The following is a 20,885-nucleotide window of genomic DNA, read 5'->3' on the forward strand; positions in this document are numbered from 1 at the left end:
CACTGAGCCGGTGCTAAACTTGTCTTCATCGCCCCTTCCTTTCCTCCTCTCATTTTTCACAGCTGCCTCCTTCTTTGGCTTTCTCACGGAGCCAGAGACCTACTTAAAAGCTAAGATTATTATTTATTTTTTTTTTGGTAAAAAGCCTGGTATGCCCTTCTGCAAAAAGCCTCATGATTTTACGGTTAAATGAAAGTATGAAGGACGTGAGGACCAGCCCAGCCCACAGTTACACACCAAGCACTGCCATTCACTAAATGAGCCAAGTGTTCCTGCACGTGCTTCTAGTGCACGTACAGAAGAGGAAAAGCAAATCTGTCTGATTTTTTGGGTGGTACTGTGTGGAGACAGGAGTTGGACTCGATGGTCCTTATCAGTCCCTTCCAACTTAAGATATTCTATGATTCAGTGATTTTATGATTTACAGCCACTCCCGCAGTGCTGGGGAGGATCACATCCTTCATAGGGTGGGAGGGATTTCTGAGTTTAAGGCTTGCTGTGGACAGGCCTGGCTGTCAGTTCCTTAATGAGGATAATAAAATATTCCTGGTAAGTAACATTTGAAGTAACAGACAAAGTCATGATGCTAATGAAGATACACCAGTTTCGTAAGGGACTGTCCCAATTAGTGTGTCAGACCAGAGGTACAATGTAGGGCAAGGGAGAATTTGTCATCACCTTCTCTCCTTCGCTGTTTGGGAAGCACTCTGGACACTGTGGCTTAGTGCTTGGAAGAGCTGTGCTGCCAGGAAAGGCAAGCTGCCCCGGGACAGGAGCATGTGAATCTTTCTGCCTGTGAAGCAGTGAGATGATGGGATGTGCACAGTGTTGCAGCAGGATCCTGGAGGAAGCTGTCTTGGAGCTGGGCTTGCAGCCACCCTTGGTCCAAGTGCTGTGGGGCTGTCTTCATCCTAAGACCTCCATTTTCACCTTACAAGCAATTATTTGTCAAGAAAGCACACTCGTAGGGATAGGGCTTGGAGTATGTAGGGGGCATGCTGCTTTTCCCAGCCATGGTCCACAGGCACCGGCAGCCAAAGGAGCCTTATCAGACGCTTTGCTGAGCAGCGCTCAGCCAGACCTGGGCTGGGACAGACAGAGGCTCCATCCCCACCCTGTCACAGGGGTGACTGCCCTGCTGACGTCAGGAACCCTGACTTCATTTCCTGGCACAGGGACCGTATTTTCATAGCAACGTCGGAGGGGTAGTGGAACTGGAATAGGCGTGCTCGGCCACACCTCCACAACCCTCCAGCCTTTAAAGCTCCTGAGGAGCGTGAGCGCAGGGCTGCTGCTCCGCTGGGTTCACAGGAGTGGAGGTGGCTGTGTTACTGGTGTGCTAAGAGGTAACCTCTTCCAGCCGGAGTCTCCCTGCTGCCTTCTCGGGGCAGGATCCACCAAGGTAATTCCAGACAATGTCTTGCAGGATCCAGGGCAGACCCGTGCTCTGAGCTGGGGTGTGATGGCAGCAGGACCACACCTCTGAGGGTGGGAGAGGAGGGGGCACGGGGTGTTGCAGTCAACAGTGCCAGACCTGGCTTCAACTTGAGACAGGCAGGTGGAGCTGGGGCAGACATTCCCTAGATGTGATTGAAATATGTAGTTGGATGGGCATGTTTTATGCAAAAGTATGAATGAGAGAGGAGGCACAGCCTGGAGGGAGAAGAGTCAGCACTACAGTGAGGACCACAGTTCCGGGTGAGCTGTGATGTAGATGGAGCAGTGTGGAGTTACCACAGCACATGCTTCCTTGCACAGACTGCAGAAACCCAAGGAAATCCCAGGTGCTCATGTAGGCGCTGGATGGGCAAGCTCAGCTTCTGGGAAAAGCAGGACAGATCAGAGCCTCTTCATGCCCTGGAGGACATCCATACTGGAAAAAAAAAAAAGAAAAGGGAGTAGAGATCAGTGCTGGTGGCCTTTTAGTTCAAGACAATGAGGTTCTCTCCTGATCTGCAACAACTGTAGTGGCCCCAGTCTGGGACCTGTGGCAGGGCTGTGCTCTGTGCTGCCCTGGGGTCCCTCCAGCTGCCACTGACCCATATCTGTCGGAGCAGTGAAGAGATAAGCTAATCTGATCAACAGTAACTTTCTGTGGGTAGAATTGCGGCTCTCTCGTTTTTTCCAGAATGTTCATTTTTGATTTTTCACCAATGTCCAGATAGCTCTCAGCTATTTGCGCCAGTGTTCAAAATTCATTTGTGAACTATGAGCTTCAGAAGCTCCCGCATGCATTGCTCACCAGATCCTTTCTCTCCACGAGATTCCAGTGTGCCTACTGGATATTTTGCATTTCATTGCAGGCAGCTTTTTGAAGAGCTGCACATCTCCTTTAACACGGTAATGTTAAAAGCTGGAAATATATTGCACTGTTTCTAATTGGGCAACGTTGAGGCTTATGTGAGGCTGAGAGTGATTCAGTGATGTCTTCCCCCTTTGTTTATCCCTTGATTGGGTCAGATGCCATTTACTGAAGACTCAACCTCCCCTCCCTGGAATCTGTCTTTTGAACTAGCCTGGTAATTGCAGTATGTTGTTCTGGATGGGAGGAAATCAAAGCAAATGGCACAGTGAGAACAAAACACTAAATTTTGCAAGGTCAACTCTTTTTTCTTTATATGTCAGAAAATAAAGCCCTTGGTTTTCTAGTGCAGATCACCATTAAGGAGAGATTCCCTCCTGTTCAATGCTGACATTGTATCTAAGCCTCCATTTTGAGAGATTTTAGAGTCTGACCGCACAGTTTGGCACCTCGAAAGCACTACCTGCCCTGGGTTCTAATTTCATTCTTGGGCCGGTAATGGGCCGTGCAGCGTCCAGCATCCTCGTGCAATGGTGTTTGGACATGCTTTAAGTTTAGAAAGCATTCAGCAACTTAATTCCCTGCGGAGATGGGCAGGGCTCACCCAAACAGCTCTGTGATCCTCTGTCGAGACGGGCTTACCTCAGGCTTACTCAGACAGCACTTAAGTCTTCATGACGAGACAGCAGGAGCGTGCTAGGTGTGATGGAAGTCCTTGTGCATCCTTGGCTCGTGGGCTCCTCAAGCAGTAACTTGTTGGGTACTCCTCTTGCGGTGCCAGCATTGGCTCTGACATGTTGGTTCTCTAGCCAGCAAGGCAATAGTCTGGGGAGGGGAATGAGATGTCTGGGATAGTTGTTATTGCTGTGCTATCCTGAAGAAGGACTGTGAGTTTGTGGCTAATGGTTGGTTTTCTGTGTTTGCTGTTTAATGTGGAGTGAGAGGAACTGTGCTGGAGGTATCCAGGTGAGCTATCTGCAGGGCCTTTCGCTCATGCCGTAAATCAAAGCCACGGGTGTTTCAGAGAAAGTAACAGAAGGAAAACAAAATGAATAAAGAGTTTCCTGTTCTGTAGTGCTCATCTCTGGAGCTCACTGGTAGCGGGTACTGATGTTGTTTAAACCTTGCAAAGGGGCGTAAACGTGATTATGACTAACTTGCTCTTGTGTCACCTGGGACAAAAGTGACAAGGCAGTTCAGCCTCTGTGCCCCATGAAAGGGCCTCACTTTTCCATGCTGCCCATGCTGCTGCAACATTGCACAACTCCAGGCATGGTGCAGGGGACTTTGAAGGTGAATCATCACCCGCTGAAGGGTTTGGCTTGCTCCTGATAGAGTGCCAATGCCAAGCAAGGAGATGGCTAAGCTGCCACAGCCCCATGTCTTTAGCACTGTGTTGTCCTTGCCCAGTGAGGTGGGAAGGGATGTCCATCCTGCCCCTCCTTCCCCACTGCTGCAGCACCCAGGTGGTTGATCCAACAGCCTGTGACTTTTATTTTTCCACAGCTTTGAGGAAACATTTCCTTGTGAAGTTATTCAAGAAGACATCAGGATGACAACACAGCCTCCTCGAGGCTGCGGCAGCATCCATGCTGACTATTTCCTACTTTGTGACATGGATCAGGCCTGGGGGATTGTCCTGGAGTCGCTGGCTGCAGCTGGAGTCCTTGTCACTGTTTTCCTCATCTGCTCCCTCTTCTTCCTCATCTGCAAAGTCCAAGACAACAGCAAGAGGCACATGATCTCCATCTATTTCTTCTTCCTCTTAGGCATACTTGGCATTTTTGGCATCACTTTTGCCTTCATCATTAGAAGCAATGAGAGGATTCGCCCCACTCGTTTCTTCCTGTTTGGAGTCCTCTTTGCACTCTGCTTCTCCTGCCTCCTCATCCATGCCTCCAATCTCATCAGACTAGTGAGAGGAAAAAAGCCCTTCTCCTGGCCAGTGTTGCTGCTACTAATTGTTTCCTTTGCTCTGGTGCAAGTTGTGATCAACATTGAATACCTAGTCACCATGCTGGTAAAAGATAGAAACACATTTTTGAATATGGCTTCAGAGGAGGCCAACAAGGACTTTGTCATGCTTCTGATCTATGTGCTCTTCTTGATGGCTTTGACCTTCCTGGTTTCCATCTTCACATTCTGTGGGCCGTATAAGAGCTGGAAGAGACACGGAGCACACATCTTTGTCACTGTCCTGTTCTCCATTGCCATTTGGGTTGTGTGGATCACTATGCTCACAAGAGGCAACCAGTCATTAGGGAAGACTAATTGGGATGATCCTGTTGTGGCCATTGCCCTGGTGTCCAATGGATGGGTCTTCTTGATAATGTATATCATCCCTGAAATTTGTTTCCTCACTGCCCCTCTCAAGCTGGGGGACTACCCTCCAGAAAACGACTTCTGCCAACCCACATTCATAAAGCAGTCGACTGGAGTGGACAACCATGCCTATACCCAAGATGAAATTGTGCAAGGTATGATGATCGACTGCACTGCTCCCAGCCCTAAGCACAGATGCACCACTCACAAGTTAAAAGAGGTAGAAGAGCTAAAAAGAAAAGAGGTTGAGGTCGATAAATAATTTAGAAGTAAGAAAGACAAAGTTTCAGACTGATGAGGAAATGCAAGTGAAAATGAATTTCCAGACAGACAAAGGAAAAGAGTACAGATTAGAGCAGAAGCCACAGATGTATAGGAGGAGTGACTGACTTCCTGGGTGTCAGGGCTGAGATGTAATTCCCCATGTCTCTGTTAGGTCTGGGAAGCTCAGATAAAAATTCAGGAGAGTTTTTTGTTGTCTCTTAGCAATGCTTCAGCACTTGAGACCTTTCCAGGTTATACCTAGGAGATTTTTTCTTCCAGTTCTGACCTTGTTCCCATGATCCATTAAAAAATAACAATAATAATAATTTTTAAAAAATCTATCATCTAAAAAGGAAGCAAGGAGGTCTCTTTTACTGTACAGATCTCATCCGTTCTTGAAAAAAGCAAAAGGTTTTGTCAGTTGAGACATCCCAAAGTTATGTATAGAAGGTGTGATTGACCTCCCAGTGAATCTGCTCTTGAGACCACATTTGCCCCCTGCAGTCAGATGTCCAGGTCTGTTTGAGAGTAGCACAGAAAGGATGTGATCTCCCAGGAAATACTGCAGAGGGGGTCTGGTGCATGCCAGTGGGAGGGATTTGGCTGGAGATGAGGTTAGTAATCATGAGGCAACATGAGGTGGTCTAAACTCCAAGGCCACCTCTGTCCTATTATTTACAATACCCGTCAGTTCTGCTTTCTCATGGAAATGTTCAACAAGAAACTCACCAGTGTATTTTAATGCATTCCTGACTGCATGTTACATAGAGCTTGGTCAATCTAAAAGCAGCTGCTAACGTAGCCACAGGCTGTTTAAGTCTCCCTTGACGTGCTATTTCCAAGCTAACACTAGCTCACCAAATTTTCCCCCATTTTATCTTGTGACTTAGGAGACAAGGAAGGCACCAGATACTCCCCGTACTCTGCTCACCTCCAGATGAAGGTAAGCTCACACCCCTCTGATGTAGGCTACGGTTCGGGAGCTGACTAGAAGGGAAGGAGAAGGGGCAAAACCAGATGGGCCCAGAGCAGTCTCTGCAGAGGCAGGTGGATGCTTCCCATAGGGTCAGGTGATGCCATGACACTGTACTCATGGAGGTGTCTGTGGCTGGGAGGAGACAGCTGCTTCTTGTCTCTGGACATGGGAGGTGAGAGGAGCCCCGAGGCAAAATCTCAGGTGGTAGTTTTCCATACTTATTGATTTGAGGTTGCGTAAGAAGTTCTCTCTTTGAGCAGGATTCCTGCAGCAGGCTGTGCCCCTTGCTCAGTAGTCTGTACTTCTCTCCCCAGCCCATGGCCTGAATGCATTCCCATCAGCTGTCACACTGCAAGCTGTCATGCAGATCCAGAGCGGCAGCCTGCATCACCCTGTGTGCACTCACCAGTCCTCCTCCAGCACACAGCCTGGCCAGACCCAGCAGCTCACGCCATGTCCTCCCATGTCCTCTGGTGACACATCTCGATAACTGGTTTGCCGTACCAGGATCCTCCTCTACAGTGCCATCAGTCACACTCTTGGGAAACCTCCCGTTCCGTTTCTCCCTTCCTTGTGTGTTTTTAGTTTTATTCTATTGCTTCTTCCGTCTTTTAAAAGTAAAAACTGCCTCGCTTCCTTTCCAGACCCTTGACGCAAAGAATGATTTCTCCATCCCTCGGGCCAAGGCCCACCCGAGCCCATACCATGACTACACTGGTGGGAAAGGCCCCATGTAGCAGCTGTGCGGGGAGCAAAGAGACTGAGGGCCACGCGGGGACAGGTGTGCTGATCCCACAGAAGAGACAGACTGAGACCCACACTGGCAATGCTGACAACGAGAGGCCCTGTTTTCCCTCAGTTTTTCCACCGGCACCCTTCTCATTCCTGGAAGACAGCTCTCAGGCACGGCCCGGGCAATGGTTTCTACCTGGGACGGAGCTCGTCCTGGGGAGAGCATGCCCTGGCCTATTTCCAGCAGGAATGCTGCAGGGCTAGAGCAGCAGGAAGATCACCAGCTGGGCCCACGGCCTGCTCTGCCCCAGATTGGCCCACGTGTCTGCCTGGGCCCCGCATCTGGCAGGAGGAGAGAAAGGAGCAGCAGCACCAGCGCTCCATGGCCCAACTGCTGCCCACCTGCAACTGTAGGTACAGGCATTGAAACACCCCCACCTGTTTGCCCTGACACATTTTCTACTCTCTTGAGCATCACCCACCTCCCTGGCTCCGAGCCATGACCAGCGGAGCACCCCCAGGAGCTGCCATACCCCACAGGCCCTCCCAACCACCCCAACCTGTGGGAGCCTGCAGTCAAAACCCCCCCCTTTTGCAGCTGCCTGCAGTGCCCCCATCCCGAGCTCTGCCTCCTCCCGAGTGTTTCTGCGGCATTATCACCAACATTTCTCCAGCAGCCAGGTTACGGAGGATTTGCTTTGTCCCAGGGATGAGTGCACACGAGCGTATGCACGCGTGTGCCCGCCCATGTGCTGCAAGGACTGCGCCCTGCAGAGCTGAATCACTCCGCATCCTGCTTTGCATTCAGCAAATAGCTTTCTGTGGTGTTTCGTATATAGACACACAGAGCTCTCCAAGTGGGTGTGTGTGGTATGCTGGCATCTGACACAGCTATGTATTTATTTAGTTCTTTGTATATGGGATATTTAATTAATAAAAACAGCCTGACTTCGAGAGACCGGTGTGGTTCCTTGGGGATATGGCTCCCCTCATAGCTGGTAGGAAGGGGGAGTTGGCAGCATCACCTTTGGGTATTTGCATTATCAGGAGTAGGAAAGAAGCTTGTAGGTATGTCACTCAGCCTGTGAAAGCACGTTTTTGTGATGTGTTGCACACAAATTACATTTTTTTTTTGGAAGCAGAAATGCACCTTGGCCTTGAGGCAGCATAACAAGGAGGGATGAGGGATACTGTGGGCACTCAGTGCAGGGGACAATGGGTTTTGTGATTAATTGGTTGTTACTGTGAGTGCTGCTCTGTGGAATTATCCTTTCCCACTCTGTGGGTTTACGGTGCATTTCAGAGTCATTTTTTAAACCGCTGCATGATGGCCCGAGTACTGACCTGCGCTTGTTCAGTACTGAGCTGGCTTCAGGTGAGGGCTGATTTAACTGCCAAAAGATCTCAGTGGCACCGGGCACGGGCTGGGAAGGGATGGTGCCGCCCTGCAGAGCTCCAGGGGAGGCTTTTTGGGAAAGCAGCAGTTTCCTCTTTTCTTATTGTTGCTATCCAACCCAGACAGCCAATTAGTCACACACAGTGCCCCGCAATATGTAATATCAAACTGGTGGGGCAGGATGGGCCGGTGCTGAAAGAAACAAGCATGTGGAAGAGGCGCTGTGCTGGGCTTTTTTTTAGCATCTGTAGGTCAGAGTGTCACAGGAGAAGGGTGAGGAACAGCAGCATCACCAGAACCTCTCCAGGGCTCCACGTGCCTGGGCAAATGCAGGCACAGGGGGTGCCATAAGCATTTGGGGCAGAGCGCGGGGCAGGTGATGCTGGGGAAGGACCTCACTGGTTCACCACCCTGACACAAGCCATACCAAAAGGCTCCATCTCCCAGCAATGGATGACGTGGAGCCCTCCCTCGCCTCTCTCCCTCATGTATCGCTTATGCTGCCGTCCGCTCCCCTCCCTGTTTTGATATTCAAGACACTGCAGTGTACAGGGCGACTCACGTTGTGCGTAGAGCAGGTGTTTCTGCAGCCCCTTCTTGTTTCCAGCTCTTCTCTGCATTTTAGCAGAATTGCACTTACACAAAGGTTTTGGTCAGGTGGGACCTCAGGAGTGATCCAGCCCTGAGCAGGTCTCACTTGAGAACCAGACCAGGTTGCGCAGGCATTGACCAAGTTAGGCTTTGAATATCTCCAAAGGTGGAGATCTGATCACTCTGATTTGGATATCTTTGTGTCTTATCAGAATTTCCTTATTGCAGCTTGTGCCTATCACCCCTTGTCCTTTCACTGTGTGCTTCTAAGAAAAGCCTGATCTCATCTTTGCTGTAGACCTCATTTCCTTAACAGCCAACAGCAACTGGATCCCCCTTTGGCTTTCTTCTGGACCCAGCAGCTCCCTGGGTCTCTTGTTCTGGTGATGTGCTCCACCAGCCCCTCGATATCTCAGGGGTCCGCCTGCTACACTTATGCAGCTTGCTCAATCTCTGCTGCAGTGAGGAGACAAAACCGGATACAGTACTGCAGATACGGCCTCCCAGGAGCTAACTAAAGGAGAAGAACCACCTCCCTCACCTTGCTGACTTCACCCTTACTCATGCAGCCTGGTATGTTCTTGGCCTAAATTGCCATGAGCACACATCACTGGGCAATGCCTTCTTCAGGTCCATTTTCCCCAGCGCCTGTTAATCCCATTGCCCTGGGGGAACTTATGTGGCTATAAATAGGAGGAGCTCTTCAGTCCTGAGGCTTCATCTCTAAGGAAGGTGAACAGGAGCCAGAAGCAGCAACCAAGGCCGACTGCGAGCTGAGAGCTGCAGCTGCCCCTCCCAGTGGGGACACCAGGAAGCCCAAGGGTCCCTGCTGGCATGTGACAGCTTTCTGATGGCAGAAGTCGAAGAAGACGTGTTCCTTGTCATCAGCAAGCCCAGCACTTGGGTACCATATTGTCAGCATCACTCTACCCAGGCTGGGGTTGGTGAGATGCTGGAGGCCAGCTGTGTTTGATGGGTCTATGCCCTTCCTGGGCCACCGACCATGGGAACTGTCTCTCGGAGAGAGTGGGTCTCTACCCCACTCCTGCCACCCTGATGCCCCACACGGGCCTCAGATTGCTGCTGTTCACTCTCTCTGCCTGCAGCACTCTCACCCTTCTGCACTCAGCGCAGACCTACGTGGGATCCTCTCCCTCCCCGAAAGTCAACATGCCAGGTGGCTTGCTCCACCTTTCTGGGGAATCTGGTGTTTGCTTTGCCTTCACTATGGTGACAAGTGGAGAACTGCGATACCTACAAGGAGTGCTCTTTTCTGTGAAAGGATTTCTGAAGTGCCAGGCACCAGGCAGGAGCTGCCGTCCTGACTGACCTTCTCTGGAGGGGCCGAGTGCCTCTTCAGAGTCAGACAGGGCTCCACCTGGTGAGGAGCTTCTCAAATCAAACCACTTGCAGGCACATTTGAGGGAAAAGCAAAGGCTCACAAAACAGGCACGTTGATGTCTAATAAATTATTCAGGAGTAGAAACAGAATGCCTTGCCTCTGACAGGCTGCAATGTCTGCTCTTTTCCTCCAAAATGATCTGCAGTGAGGCCCAAATGCTGGAACAGAAGTGCGAAGAAGTGCTGAAAATAGTGGATGAAATCATATAATCATAGGATCCTTAAGGTTAGAAAAGACCTTTAAGACCACCTAGTCCAACCATCACCCCATCCCCACCATGCCCACTGACCACATCCCTCAGTGCCACATCCACGCGGTTCTTGAATACCTCCAGGGACGGTGACCCCACCACCTCCCTGGGCAGCTGTGCCACTGCAGCACCACTCATTCTGAGAAGAAATGTTTCCTAATGTCCAACTTGAACCTCCCCTGGAGCATCTTGAGGCCATTACCTCTCATTCAATCACTTAGCTGGGAGAAGAGGCCAACTCCCACCTCTCTACAACCTCCTTTCAGGTGATTTTAGAGAGCAATAAGGTCTCCCCTGAGCCTCCCCTTCTCCAGATGTATAGTCGTGGGAAGAAAGAGACCCAGGCAGTGTTTTTGACTCAGTGAAGATACCTGCCCATTGCTGCAAGAAGCAGGGAAAGAAAAAAAGAGGAGAGGAGAGGAGAGGAGAGGAGAGGAGAGGAGAGGAGAGGAGAGGAGAGGAGAGGAGAGGAGAGGAGAGGAGAGGAGAGGAGAGGAGAGGAGAGGAGAGGAGAGGAGAGGAGAGGAGAGGAGAGGAGAGGAGAGGAGAGGAGAGGAGAGGAGAGGAGAGGAGAGGAGAGGAGAGGAGAGGAGAGGAGAGGAGAGGAGAGGAGAGGAGGAAAAAAGGAAAAAGAGAAAGGAAAAAAAAGAAAAAAAGGAAATAAAAAAGAAAAAAAAAGACAAGGGAGGAAATGAAAAAAAAAAAGGAAAAAAGGAAGAAAAGGAAAAAGAGAAAGGAAAAGGGAAAAAAGGAAAAAGGCGGCGTGCGGGAGCTGCCGTTGGGTCTCCAGCCTCGAGGACGCTGCGGCGAGGCAAGGGGCGCAGTGACGACATATGGCCGCATGGTGGCGCTGTTGCCCCGCAGAGCCATACCCGGCGCGGAGGCGCGATCTGGAGAGCTGGGTTTGGGGGCGCTGCCCCGGGGGCCGGGGGCGTCTCCGCCTCCGTGCGGCTGGAGGAACGCCAACACGCGGGAGTGCTGCTTGTGATTAATTAAATAAGATAAGGGACGGGGGCGTTCTTGTGAGACTGGCGATGCAACTCATTACAGCTTTCGTATTAAACGTGTTAAAAAAAAAAAACCAAAACACCCAAACCAAAACGTGACGCCGTGGCCTTTCTTTGAACTTCAGTACTATTTGCATTTTTGCTTCAGAATTATTTAATGTGTTTGACTCGGCATCCTCCAATAAATTAAAATCAATCAATAAAAACCACACACCAAACCTCAAACCTTCCAGCCTAAAAAGGAAGCCTTTCCGCTGTGACATTCAGCTTCCTTTACACGGTGATACAAAAAGCTCCTCCGAACTTGTTTTATTTTGGGGGGGCACATGATTTTTCCTGAATGCCAGACCTATGTGGGAGCTCCTGGCAGCACGGTGTGCTGCATGTGGCACTGAGGGACGTGGTCGGTGGGCGTGGTGGTGGTGGTGGTGGTGGTGGTGATGGTGGTGGTGATGGTGGTGGTGGTGGTGGTGGTGGTGGTGGTGATGGTGGTGGTGGTGGTGGTGGTGGTGGTGGTGATGGTGGTGGTGGTGGTGGTGGGCTGACGGTTGGACCGGATGATCTTTGTGGTCTTTTCCTACCTTAATGATTGCATGGCTCTGTTGGGCTGTGAGTCCGGTGGGGCAGGGTATGCTCACCCACACGTCACCACGTCTGTTCCACAGTAAAGTCTCAGCCTGAGGTGAAGGTAGCTTTACTGTTGTCACTGTTCGGAGAGAGATTGCAAATCTGGGCTGTAGAGCAGCTCTAAACACGATCTGAAAGGCTTCTTCAATAAGGTGGCCTCACTGCTCCACGTGCATCCTCTGTCAGTGCAGGGAAAGGCCAGCTCCAAATCCAGACCTGCCTTGGCCCCAGGCCCTGTTTGTAACACATGCACAGGAGACACGTTCCTTTGATGTAAACAAGGTGTCTCTGTGGCTGTTAAACAGTGTGCTTTCAATCTGGGCCACACAGCGCTGCACCCGATGGATGGATCTGAAAGACGAGATGCCAGCCAGAAGAGATGGGAGCTACCAGCAGAGAACCACAGCCAGAGATGGTGCACATTCCAATTGCTCAGCCCTACACAGTCGCACCACACGGCTCGGCTGTGGTGCAACTGTGCTGAGTGAGGATGGAGCACGAAGCATTCTGTAATCAAGGCATTAGTGGGAGTTCACACCAGAATGATGCTTCAATCCTTGTGGCCACCAAGCTGTTCATCCAGCAGGAGTCCCAGTGACAGATCTATCAGCGTGACTGCCCTGGTTACGGATACAAATCATTTCTTCCAAACCTTGGAGACAGGAGAGGTGGGAGGAGGGGAAGGGCTGCTCTGCAGGTTTCATTATACACATTGCCTCTCTTTTGAATAGCATTTGTCTTCATTGTCTGACAGCAGTTTCTAAAAGTGGAATTTGCATTCTCTATACTGAATGAACGTGGAAATGTTGGAAGAATCTTTATGCTCCTTTACAAGGTCCCAAAGACACGCATCTCTTGGTGGTGTCTCTTCTGATTTCTCTTTCACGGAGCACTCTACAAGTAATCAGCTTTTGGGGCATGCTCTGTCTCCAACCGTGCATACAATGCTCACACTGAAATTAATAAAAGCACGATGATGTGAGATGTGAGTGTTTGAAGTGAGAATCTGGGACAAAAAGTTAAATTCTTGCTGTTAAAATCACTGATGAAAGTTTCTTTGGCTTTAGTTATCACATTTGAGTTATCTGTGTGTCTAAAGCTGGAAAGAATCACCCTTATGGGCATGTGTGTCTTAGCAACCTCTTAGGAAACAAAGAATGTGGAAACTGATCACGTCTTCTACAGGGAGTTTGGAAGTGTGTCGTAGAATCGTAGAATCAGTTGAGTTGAAAAGGACCTTTAAAGATCATCTGGTCCAACTCTCCTGCAATGAACAGGGACACCCACAGCTCGATCAGGATGCCCCTCCAGCCCGACCTTGAGAGGTATGCTGCTGTTTAACCCCATGGTTTCACCACCTGTTCTGCTCTGGGGGTTGTGGAATTGGTTGTGATTGATGGGATGGTAGTCACACAAGGAGGGAAGGCACTGGGCTCAGATTTGTGTTGGTGAGCTCAGGTCTGGCGTTGATCAGTGCTCCTCTTGTGTGGTTGGTGTGTCTGTGGCTCCAATAAGGGACATTTCATGTGCTTGTCTTCCCATGCTGGTGTGACACAGAAAGGCTGTTTGGTCCCCTTTAGGGCACAAGGCCAAGCACAGATCATCTCCATGCCTGGGTGCCTGTCACCTCACGCCCAGGTGAGATGCTGCATGCCACTTGCAGGCTGGATTCACACCTGGGCTGCTTCCAAGCAAGGCTCACGGTATGGAACCCTCATTCTTTTCCCCACATTGGAGACACTAATCAGCAAGTGGTCTTACTTGTGAGCTGCTCATTGCACAGATTTTCTGACTCCTTTTCTGTTTTCCCTTGCCAGCTGGGAGCTGACAAGGTGAAGTCAAGCAGCAAAAGGTCTCAGACCTGAAACTGTCCTGATTTCTTTGTAAGGTGGCAGGAAGAGAAGAGGGACCCATAGGGGAACTGAGCAGGGGCAGCCTGTGTCCTGCTGTAGTAGCTAGATGAAACAAGCACGAATTTCCCAGAACAAGCTGCATGTCTGACATTTCTGCTTGCAAAATCTCCCAGCAGTAGCACACTGCAGAGATTTCCTAAGAGAGAGGAAGTCACGAGCTGGAGGCACTGGGCCGAGGGTGTCTCTGTCTGGGAGAAGCTCCTGTTCATGTCTTATGAGCCAGATCGGATCCACGAACATAAGCAGTGAGCAGAGAATGGGAGCACCTCCAGCCCTGCAGGGTGGCCTCCTGTCTCTGTGAGCTGGGATGCTCCCTGCACCCAAACCACCCATCTCCCATTGCACTGTGCCCCCCTACTTTGCCTCTACCCAGGTGGGGGGAAGGCACGGCTGGGAGGTACCGCTGTCACCTGGGCTGACAGCGAGCATCCATCATCTCCGCTTCCCTTTGAGCATCTGCAGCACCGCTTTTCCTATCTCAGCCCTTTCCAGCTCCGCAGGTGAGTTCCCAAAAGCGCTGTGAACTAACTGCACTTCCTAAAGGTCTGAAGAATGAGGACATTATTTACTTTTAGCCGGCGATGGGCATCAAATGGTGTGAAAGAAACGCGCTTCTCAGCTCCATCACTATCTGAGACCAAAATAACAGATAAAAGAAGAAAATCAGTGGGAGTCATCATTATATGGAGTTGCCATGGAAATAGCATGAGAGAACTTGGAGGAGAGCGAGTACACCGTGTCTCCGGGAGGGTATCAATCCCCTGCTAGCCTCACGCCTTTTTGTCACATTAGCAGGCAATATTTCTTGATTTAGCCAGAGGTGGGAAAACATCACGGCGCTGTTCTGACATTTTTGTCTATCTCATGGTTTCTATGACCGAGACCTTCGCGACCCTCCGAGAAGCAGAAATGCAAACTGTGGTGCCGTTGGAAAGCTGTCCTGGGAACCGTTGGATAATTTCAGTGAGATGGTAAGAGGGGTGCCATTTTCCCCAGGAAATATTCATTGGATTTTTTTTTTTTTTATGGACTCGTGGAAAAACAAAAAAAAAAAACAACCAAGAATTTTTAATGTACCATACTAAGATCTCATTTTCAGAGAAAAACATCACATTTCATTACAAGTGCTTTTTTAGTGCTGATTTGAAAGAAAAGCATTGATTGCAATTTAAACGATCTCCGAGTTCAGTAAAGCTGCCCGCCTTGTGCTGTTGCACCGTTCTGGGAAACTCATTTAACTCTCCTCTCTGTCACTGGATCTCGTTGTTAAACTGCCCCATCAGCTCCCAGCACCTGCACCCCATTCTCCACCCCACAGTTACACAACGGGCTCTCCTCTGGAGGGCACATAGACAGAGGAGGGAGACCACGTGCATCGTGCAGATACGTGTCCCCAACTTCTTTCAGCCTCGGAAAGGCTTTGTCTCCTCCCAAGCAAGGCTGAATCCACCCCCACAGCGGAGTCTGTCCCATTGGTGGCAGCTGTGGCCATCTGACCCATAATAATCTGCCACGTGGATGCTGGCATCCTACTGCTTTTGCATGCAGATATGAGAGTGTGGATAAATGAAGCCAGTTTTCAAATGAAACGATGGCTCTGTCCTATAAGGTCTTGCATGGATATCTGCTGTACTATGGCCCCAGTGTTGCAATATTTTTTTCCCTGGATGTCTCCTCCCCAACCCCCAACTGCTACCATTCCCCAGCACTTTGTCTGCTATGTAATGTGACCAGGCACCTTTAGAGACAAAACAGGTACTGGGGCAGTAGGAAACCCTTTCCGCTTGTATCTGCTCCCTTTCAACAAAGCCAACAAATGCAAGGGAAAGAAGAGATGCCCAGGAGCTTCCAAGCACACAGGCTTGCTCCTCTCCTCGCCTTTTCACCCACTGGTACAGGAGCTTTGTCTCCACATCGTTGCTGCACAGGCAAGTGTGATGGATGACCGGGGTCAGGAAGCAGAGTCACGGGAGGGAAAGCCAAAGAGCACCATCCCCACTTCCTCCAGCGAGCACCAGTTCAAGTCACGGCCAACCACTGCCCCTAACTCCGGCCCAGAGCTACATTTCAGCCACTAGATTTTCGCCACATTCATGTCTCCACTTGCAAACTCCTTTTATTTTTCCCCTAAAACTGTCCTAACAAAAAGAAAGGAGGAACGGGGAGAAGAAAGGTCTGCTTTGACATCTGCATGTCTCAGACAAAGGTGTTACCTAACTTATCTGAGATGCGGTTATCTAAGATGCTACAAGCAGCCGAGATTTCTCCTTAGAGCAAAACTTGTGGGCTAAGTTCTTGTTGATTGTTTTGTCTGTTTGCTCAGCACCAATTTAAGATAAAATTATGCATGTAATTTTATAAATGCTATTTTTAAGACTGAATACATATTATGCATATTTTGTGACAAAGTGGATCCATTTTTACCCTTATGAAATGACAACTCCCAAACACTGAATAATCCCAGAGAGGCTATTTTTATGGCACTTGGTGTTACATTTGTTGCTGAGTAGCAGTTCTCTGTCTATAGCCATGGGAATAGACATCATTTTTAGCATGCCATAATTCTGGGGCTGGATTTGCTCCAGAAGAGTTTGTCATAACAGCAGGCTGAGCAATGGCTATTCATGATAAATCAGCTTGTTGACTGTGGGATTTTGGAAAACAATTGTGTTTACCTCCACAACAGAACTGCCTGGAGAGCCCCCATCCCTCCCGCTTGCTGCATCTCCCAGACGGGGGGCTGAGGCCTCAAGGAAACCCTCTGGTGGTAACACTTGGAGTGGGCATCCAAGGAGCGAGGGGGGCACAAAGCACCTCTTGCCCTGAAGGTGAGGTTTGACGGTGGAGGAGCAGGGATGGTCAGACCAACAGATACATCTGAAAGGAACAAAACTGCCCCTGGGGCACTCCACGTGCCTGGAACCATAGCTGCTTTTTCCAGTTTTATGGGCTCCAAGCCCTGTTTCCCCACTCGTGCCAAACACTAAATCCGCAGGACAGCCTTCATCATTTTGGAAGGAGCGGGGTGGGCTCCCTACTGGAAGGTGTTTCAGGCTGGGTTCCCAAGACGTGATATTTCATAAGATCAGGGTTTACGTTTTCCCCTCCTCACGGCAAGGAGCAGTGCTTGGAGCAATCTCAGAGCTCAGCATCAGCCCCCGTGGGAAGCAGCACCGAGGGCATCTTCAGAGGAAGAGCACTGCTCTCCACAAAGGTGTACACTGAAGTCTTGTGCAGTGCACGTGGCAACACAGCAGGAGCAGGGCCGTTCTGGTGTTTTCCCATGCATCACCCCATTTCAGCAACTAGTCCCAACTCCCATCCCCTCCCGAGCACCCTGGCTAAGTAATACTACAGTTCATGGGAGACATTTCAATGAAACAGCACATGACGATTTGGAAAGATGTTCCCTTGCAGAGCTGACTCATAAAGAACACTGAGAAACTCAGTGATTAAACAGCCAGAAAGATCTTCCAGCAGAAAAAAAAAAAAAAAAGCTGCGTCCAAAATTGTCAAGCTGTACGTTGCGTTTTATTTCTGTACTTTGCTTTGGGTAAGAGTTTCATTTGTCTCATTTGTCTGAATATGATGCACGTCAGATTTCAAACCCTCTCCTCCCTTCCCAGCAGCAACGTTTAATTCTGTTACTCTTGTTCTTCATCAGCTGCGTGGGAAGGTGGCTGAACTCTTTGTCTCATAGAAGATGCTTCAATTGCTTCTTCAGATTCCAGTTAGGGAAGACCTTAAATCAAACATTAGGGATATCAAAAAAAAATAAATAAAAGAAAGAAAAGCCTGGACTGGCTTGGAAAGCTCTGGAAAAATACTCGAAGGAGAACAGTTGCCATGGCAATGCTTCTCTGTTTTCCCTTGGGATGACAGAAATACACGCTGCAGACAGCTCTCTACCCACCGCACACCCCACACAGACCCCAGTGCTCAGGCACAGACCAGGCGCAAACCCACCCAGCTTCCACGTCCAGGCACACACAGGGTGGTGCAGCTGCCCACCAAGGGCATCTCCCTTGGTTCTTGGCCTGCAGAGCAAGAGGGGTCGGTGGGGGGCACGTGGCCTGAGGTATCCAGCTGCACTGGCTCATAGGGTCCCAGAGAGGCAGAAGGGCCGCAGCAGGGGATATAAAACAGGCACTGACCTGAATCCCACGCTCAGCGTGTAGCTCTGAGTTGATCCACACACTGGAGGATCTATGAGCTCTAAGATCCTGAAGCACCTAAATCCCAGCCGTGCCTTTTGTCATGTTTCACTTCCAGTTTTACCTTTGAGAAATCTCCACCTGAAGTTCAGGTTCCTGAACCCAATCTTCTCGTCTGGATTGCATAAAAGACATGTCTGAGGCTGCCCCAGGATCTAGAGCCACCAATCAGCCAGACCCAGAGCTGTATTCATAAAGAAGAGTGCAGCTCCTTCCACCTCATTCGCCCGTGTTACTCCCCATGGAAACTGGGATGTGGGCAGGAACAAGTGCCAGGGGAGCTGCACGCACCCAACTCTCACCTGGGTATGGACTCAGGATGTAGAATTAGACACCATTTCAGAAACCAAGTGGCATTTGCACTGACCCATCTTTTGCAGCAGCTCCCACGGGAGACGAGGAGAGAGGCAGCTGCCGTGCCCAAAATCTGTCCTGTGCTACAGATTGAGCTGAGAGCAAAGCAGAAAGATTATGAATGAGATGACAAAACCAGCCTGCTGCTGGCATCGGCACTGAGCAGAGAAGGAGCAGCTAGACTGGAAGTGTTTCATCCATTACTGTCAGAGAAGTCACTTTTGTCACTGATCCTGCTCCAATAAATCAAGTTGCCAAGCAGTTTTATGGAGGCGTTATACATCCAAAGCCACTTAAGGTCCCGTTAAAAGAGATGCATTTCTTTTTTAGCTGAAGTGCTGTCACAGAAGAGAGTCACTGTTCAGAGAGCTACTGTAAAAAAGGTATCACTGTAATTGCAGCAAAGAGGGACGGTGAGAGCTAGGAGCCACCATCTCCTTCCCTTGTCCCATTGCCTTTGGGCAGCCTTGCAAAGCTGAAAACTTGCTACCAGAAGCACAATAGCTGCTCATGCACCATTTGCCACGGTGATTGATGAAAATGGTGAAATAATGATGTTACTTCTCCGTTCGCCATAAATCAACCATCCCTTCAAAGTGACTGGAGCACTGTAAACCTGCCCAGATTTATAGGGACAAACTTATCCAATTAGCTCTTTTATCAGGGCTGTCATCTTCTTAATGCAGTGTTAGATATATCTAGGCATGCATCTGCAGAAGTATTTGTTTCCAAAGCCAACGAAGCTATGATCGTAGCAGACTTAAAACCTTGGTCTGCAAATGTTCACCCTGTGGCTGTGTTTATATTAACAAGTTCTTCTGTGGCAGCAGAAGCTGACTAATAGATCAAAGCATTGGGTCTGCTACATGTACATGACCTCGATACACAAACACACACATATAAACACACACACACATACATGTGTATATATATATATAAGTATATATGATTTGGAGGTTCAGGGCAGATGGAGACTGCTCTGTCTCAGAGCTCTCCTGCCCCAAATGCACGAAGCTGATGCTTTTAAACTTGGTTCTGTTGAAACATGGCCATCCCTGTGGCTGTCCCCACTGCCATCACAGCACTGCTGCACGCTGCACGGGGCTCACCACACCGCTAGCCCCATTTATCACCATTAGAGCGCAGGCACCGATGAAGACCATAGAATCATAGAATCATGAATCATAGAATGGCCTGGGTTGAAAAGGACCACAATGATCATCGAGTTTCAACCCCCCTGCTATGTGCAGGGTCACCAGCCACCAGACCAGGCTGCCCAGAGCCACATCCAGCCTGGCCTTGAACGCCTTCAGGGATGGGGCATCCACGACCTCCTTGGGCAACCTGTTCAGTGCGTCACCACCCTCTGTGTGAAAAACTTCCTCCTAATATCTAACCTAAACCTCCCCTGTCTCAGTTTAAGATCGTTCCCCCTTGTCCTATCGCTATCCACCCTCGTAAACAGATGAAAAGCATTGCAGCTATCAGCTCATTAGCAGCACAGCCGTTCCTTACCCAGCAGGCAGAGATAACCCCCAGCCTAACCTCAGCTGCCCAGGAGGCAGTGCCAGCTGCTGCAGAGAGCCAAGAGTTGCAGGAGAAGAGCACAGGCAGATGTATGACCCTCACTGTGCTCACCCCCTGTACTCAGATCCCACCAGGATCTGACCCCAAGGCACAGAAGCGTCAGTGCCACCTTTCAATTTCCCCTGCTCTGGCTTTTTGCATCCATGCTGGTCTTGGGTCAAAAATCCAGAGAGCACCTCTGACTTGGTTACGCTGCTGGCCCCAGCAAAATGAGTTTGTCAGAGTGCCTCTGATGGCAGTGGAGCATCTGGCTGTTCAAATAAACACTCACCCAGTGACAGAGCCATACGCAAGAGCTGGTGACCCTGCTGCCCACCGAGCAGAGTGTCAGCCTGCTGGAAACCCTTGGCCAAAGAGTATTTCTGCCCTTGCACATGCAAGGAACTCCCTGCCAAAGGATGAAAGAATCCCAAGCGTTGTAAGCTTTCACAAAATTAAGTAAACATATGCATGGGATAATTTTTATCTAGGTTTAAAGCACACACAGTAGCAAAAATCACTGAGCCACACACCATACTAGAGACTGGTGGAGAAGTATCAGCACAGAGTTGCACTGATCCTGTATTGTGTCTCAGGTTTCCTCTACTGTCCCTCACTGGAAGATACATGGACCTTCGTGTGGCAGCACATATAATGATTCTAGATGTGGCTGCATGTGGCTCTGGCAGCCTGGTCTGGTGGTTGGCAACCCTGCCAACCCCCAGGGGGGGGTTGAAACCAGATGATCTCTGAGGTCCTTTTCAAAGCAGGCCATTCTATGATTCTATGATTCTGGACAGAAGGGCGTGTTGAAAATCACAGTCATGAATATCTGCCTGAATTCCAGCCGTAGGAACACACAAGTGAACGCAGAGCATTCCTCACATGAGCCCCCCAGGTTTCCAAATTAGCACAAAAAATCAGTAAACGTTTTCCAGTGGCTGAAAGCCACAAAAATGAGCTCCCATC

At 49.7% G+C, this 20,885-nt stretch overlaps 1 protein-coding gene across 5 annotated transcripts; it reads left to right on the top strand.

Annotated features, from left to right (window-relative positions):
- The first annotated feature begins 1,285 nt into the window (after positions 1–1,285).
- Positions 1,286–7,550, top strand: GPRC5A (G protein-coupled receptor class C group 5 member A). 5 transcript variants are annotated; one of them, XR_006934211.1, is made up of 5 exons: positions 1,286–1,402; positions 3,809–4,779; positions 5,779–5,831; positions 6,179–7,010; positions 7,195–7,550. XR_006934211.1 is itself a non-coding variant. In XM_004937677.5 (4 exons), the coding sequence occupies exons 2-4, from the start codon at positions 3,855–3,857 to the stop codon at positions 6,188–6,190; spliced, it is 990 nt and encodes a 329-aa protein (XP_004937734.2). In that variant the 5' UTR covers positions 1,286–1,402; positions 3,809–3,854; the 3' UTR covers positions 6,191–7,550. The 5 variants fall into 5 exon arrangements, 2 of the variants coding, with proteins under 2 accessions (XP_004937734.2, XP_416200.3); XR_005848645.2 differs by having other exon boundaries at positions 6,179–7,006; XR_006934210.1 differs by having other exon boundaries at positions 6,509–7,006.
- Positions 7,551–20,885: the final 13,335 nt, after the last annotated feature.

The sequence above is a fragment of the Gallus gallus genome, chromosome 1, assembly GCF_016699485.2.
Source record: "Gallus gallus isolate bGalGal1 chromosome 1, bGalGal1.mat.broiler.GRCg7b, whole genome shotgun sequence".
In the NCBI taxonomy this organism is placed as follows: domain Eukaryota; kingdom Metazoa; phylum Chordata; class Aves; order Galliformes; family Phasianidae; genus Gallus; species Gallus gallus.

Coding starts and splice junctions, on each gene's coding strand:
- GPRC5A (XM_416200.7), top strand. CDS start 3,855: ATGACAACACAGCCTCCTCGAGGCTGCGGCAGCATCCATGCTGACTAT. Junction 4,780..5,778: donor CCAAGATGAAATTGTGCAAG/GTATGATGATCG, acceptor CTTGTGACTTAG/GAGACAAGGAAGGCACCAGA. Junction 5,832..6,508: donor CTGCTCACCTCCAGATGAAG/GTAAGCTCACAC, acceptor CTTCCTTTCCAG/ACCCTTGACGCAAAGAATGA.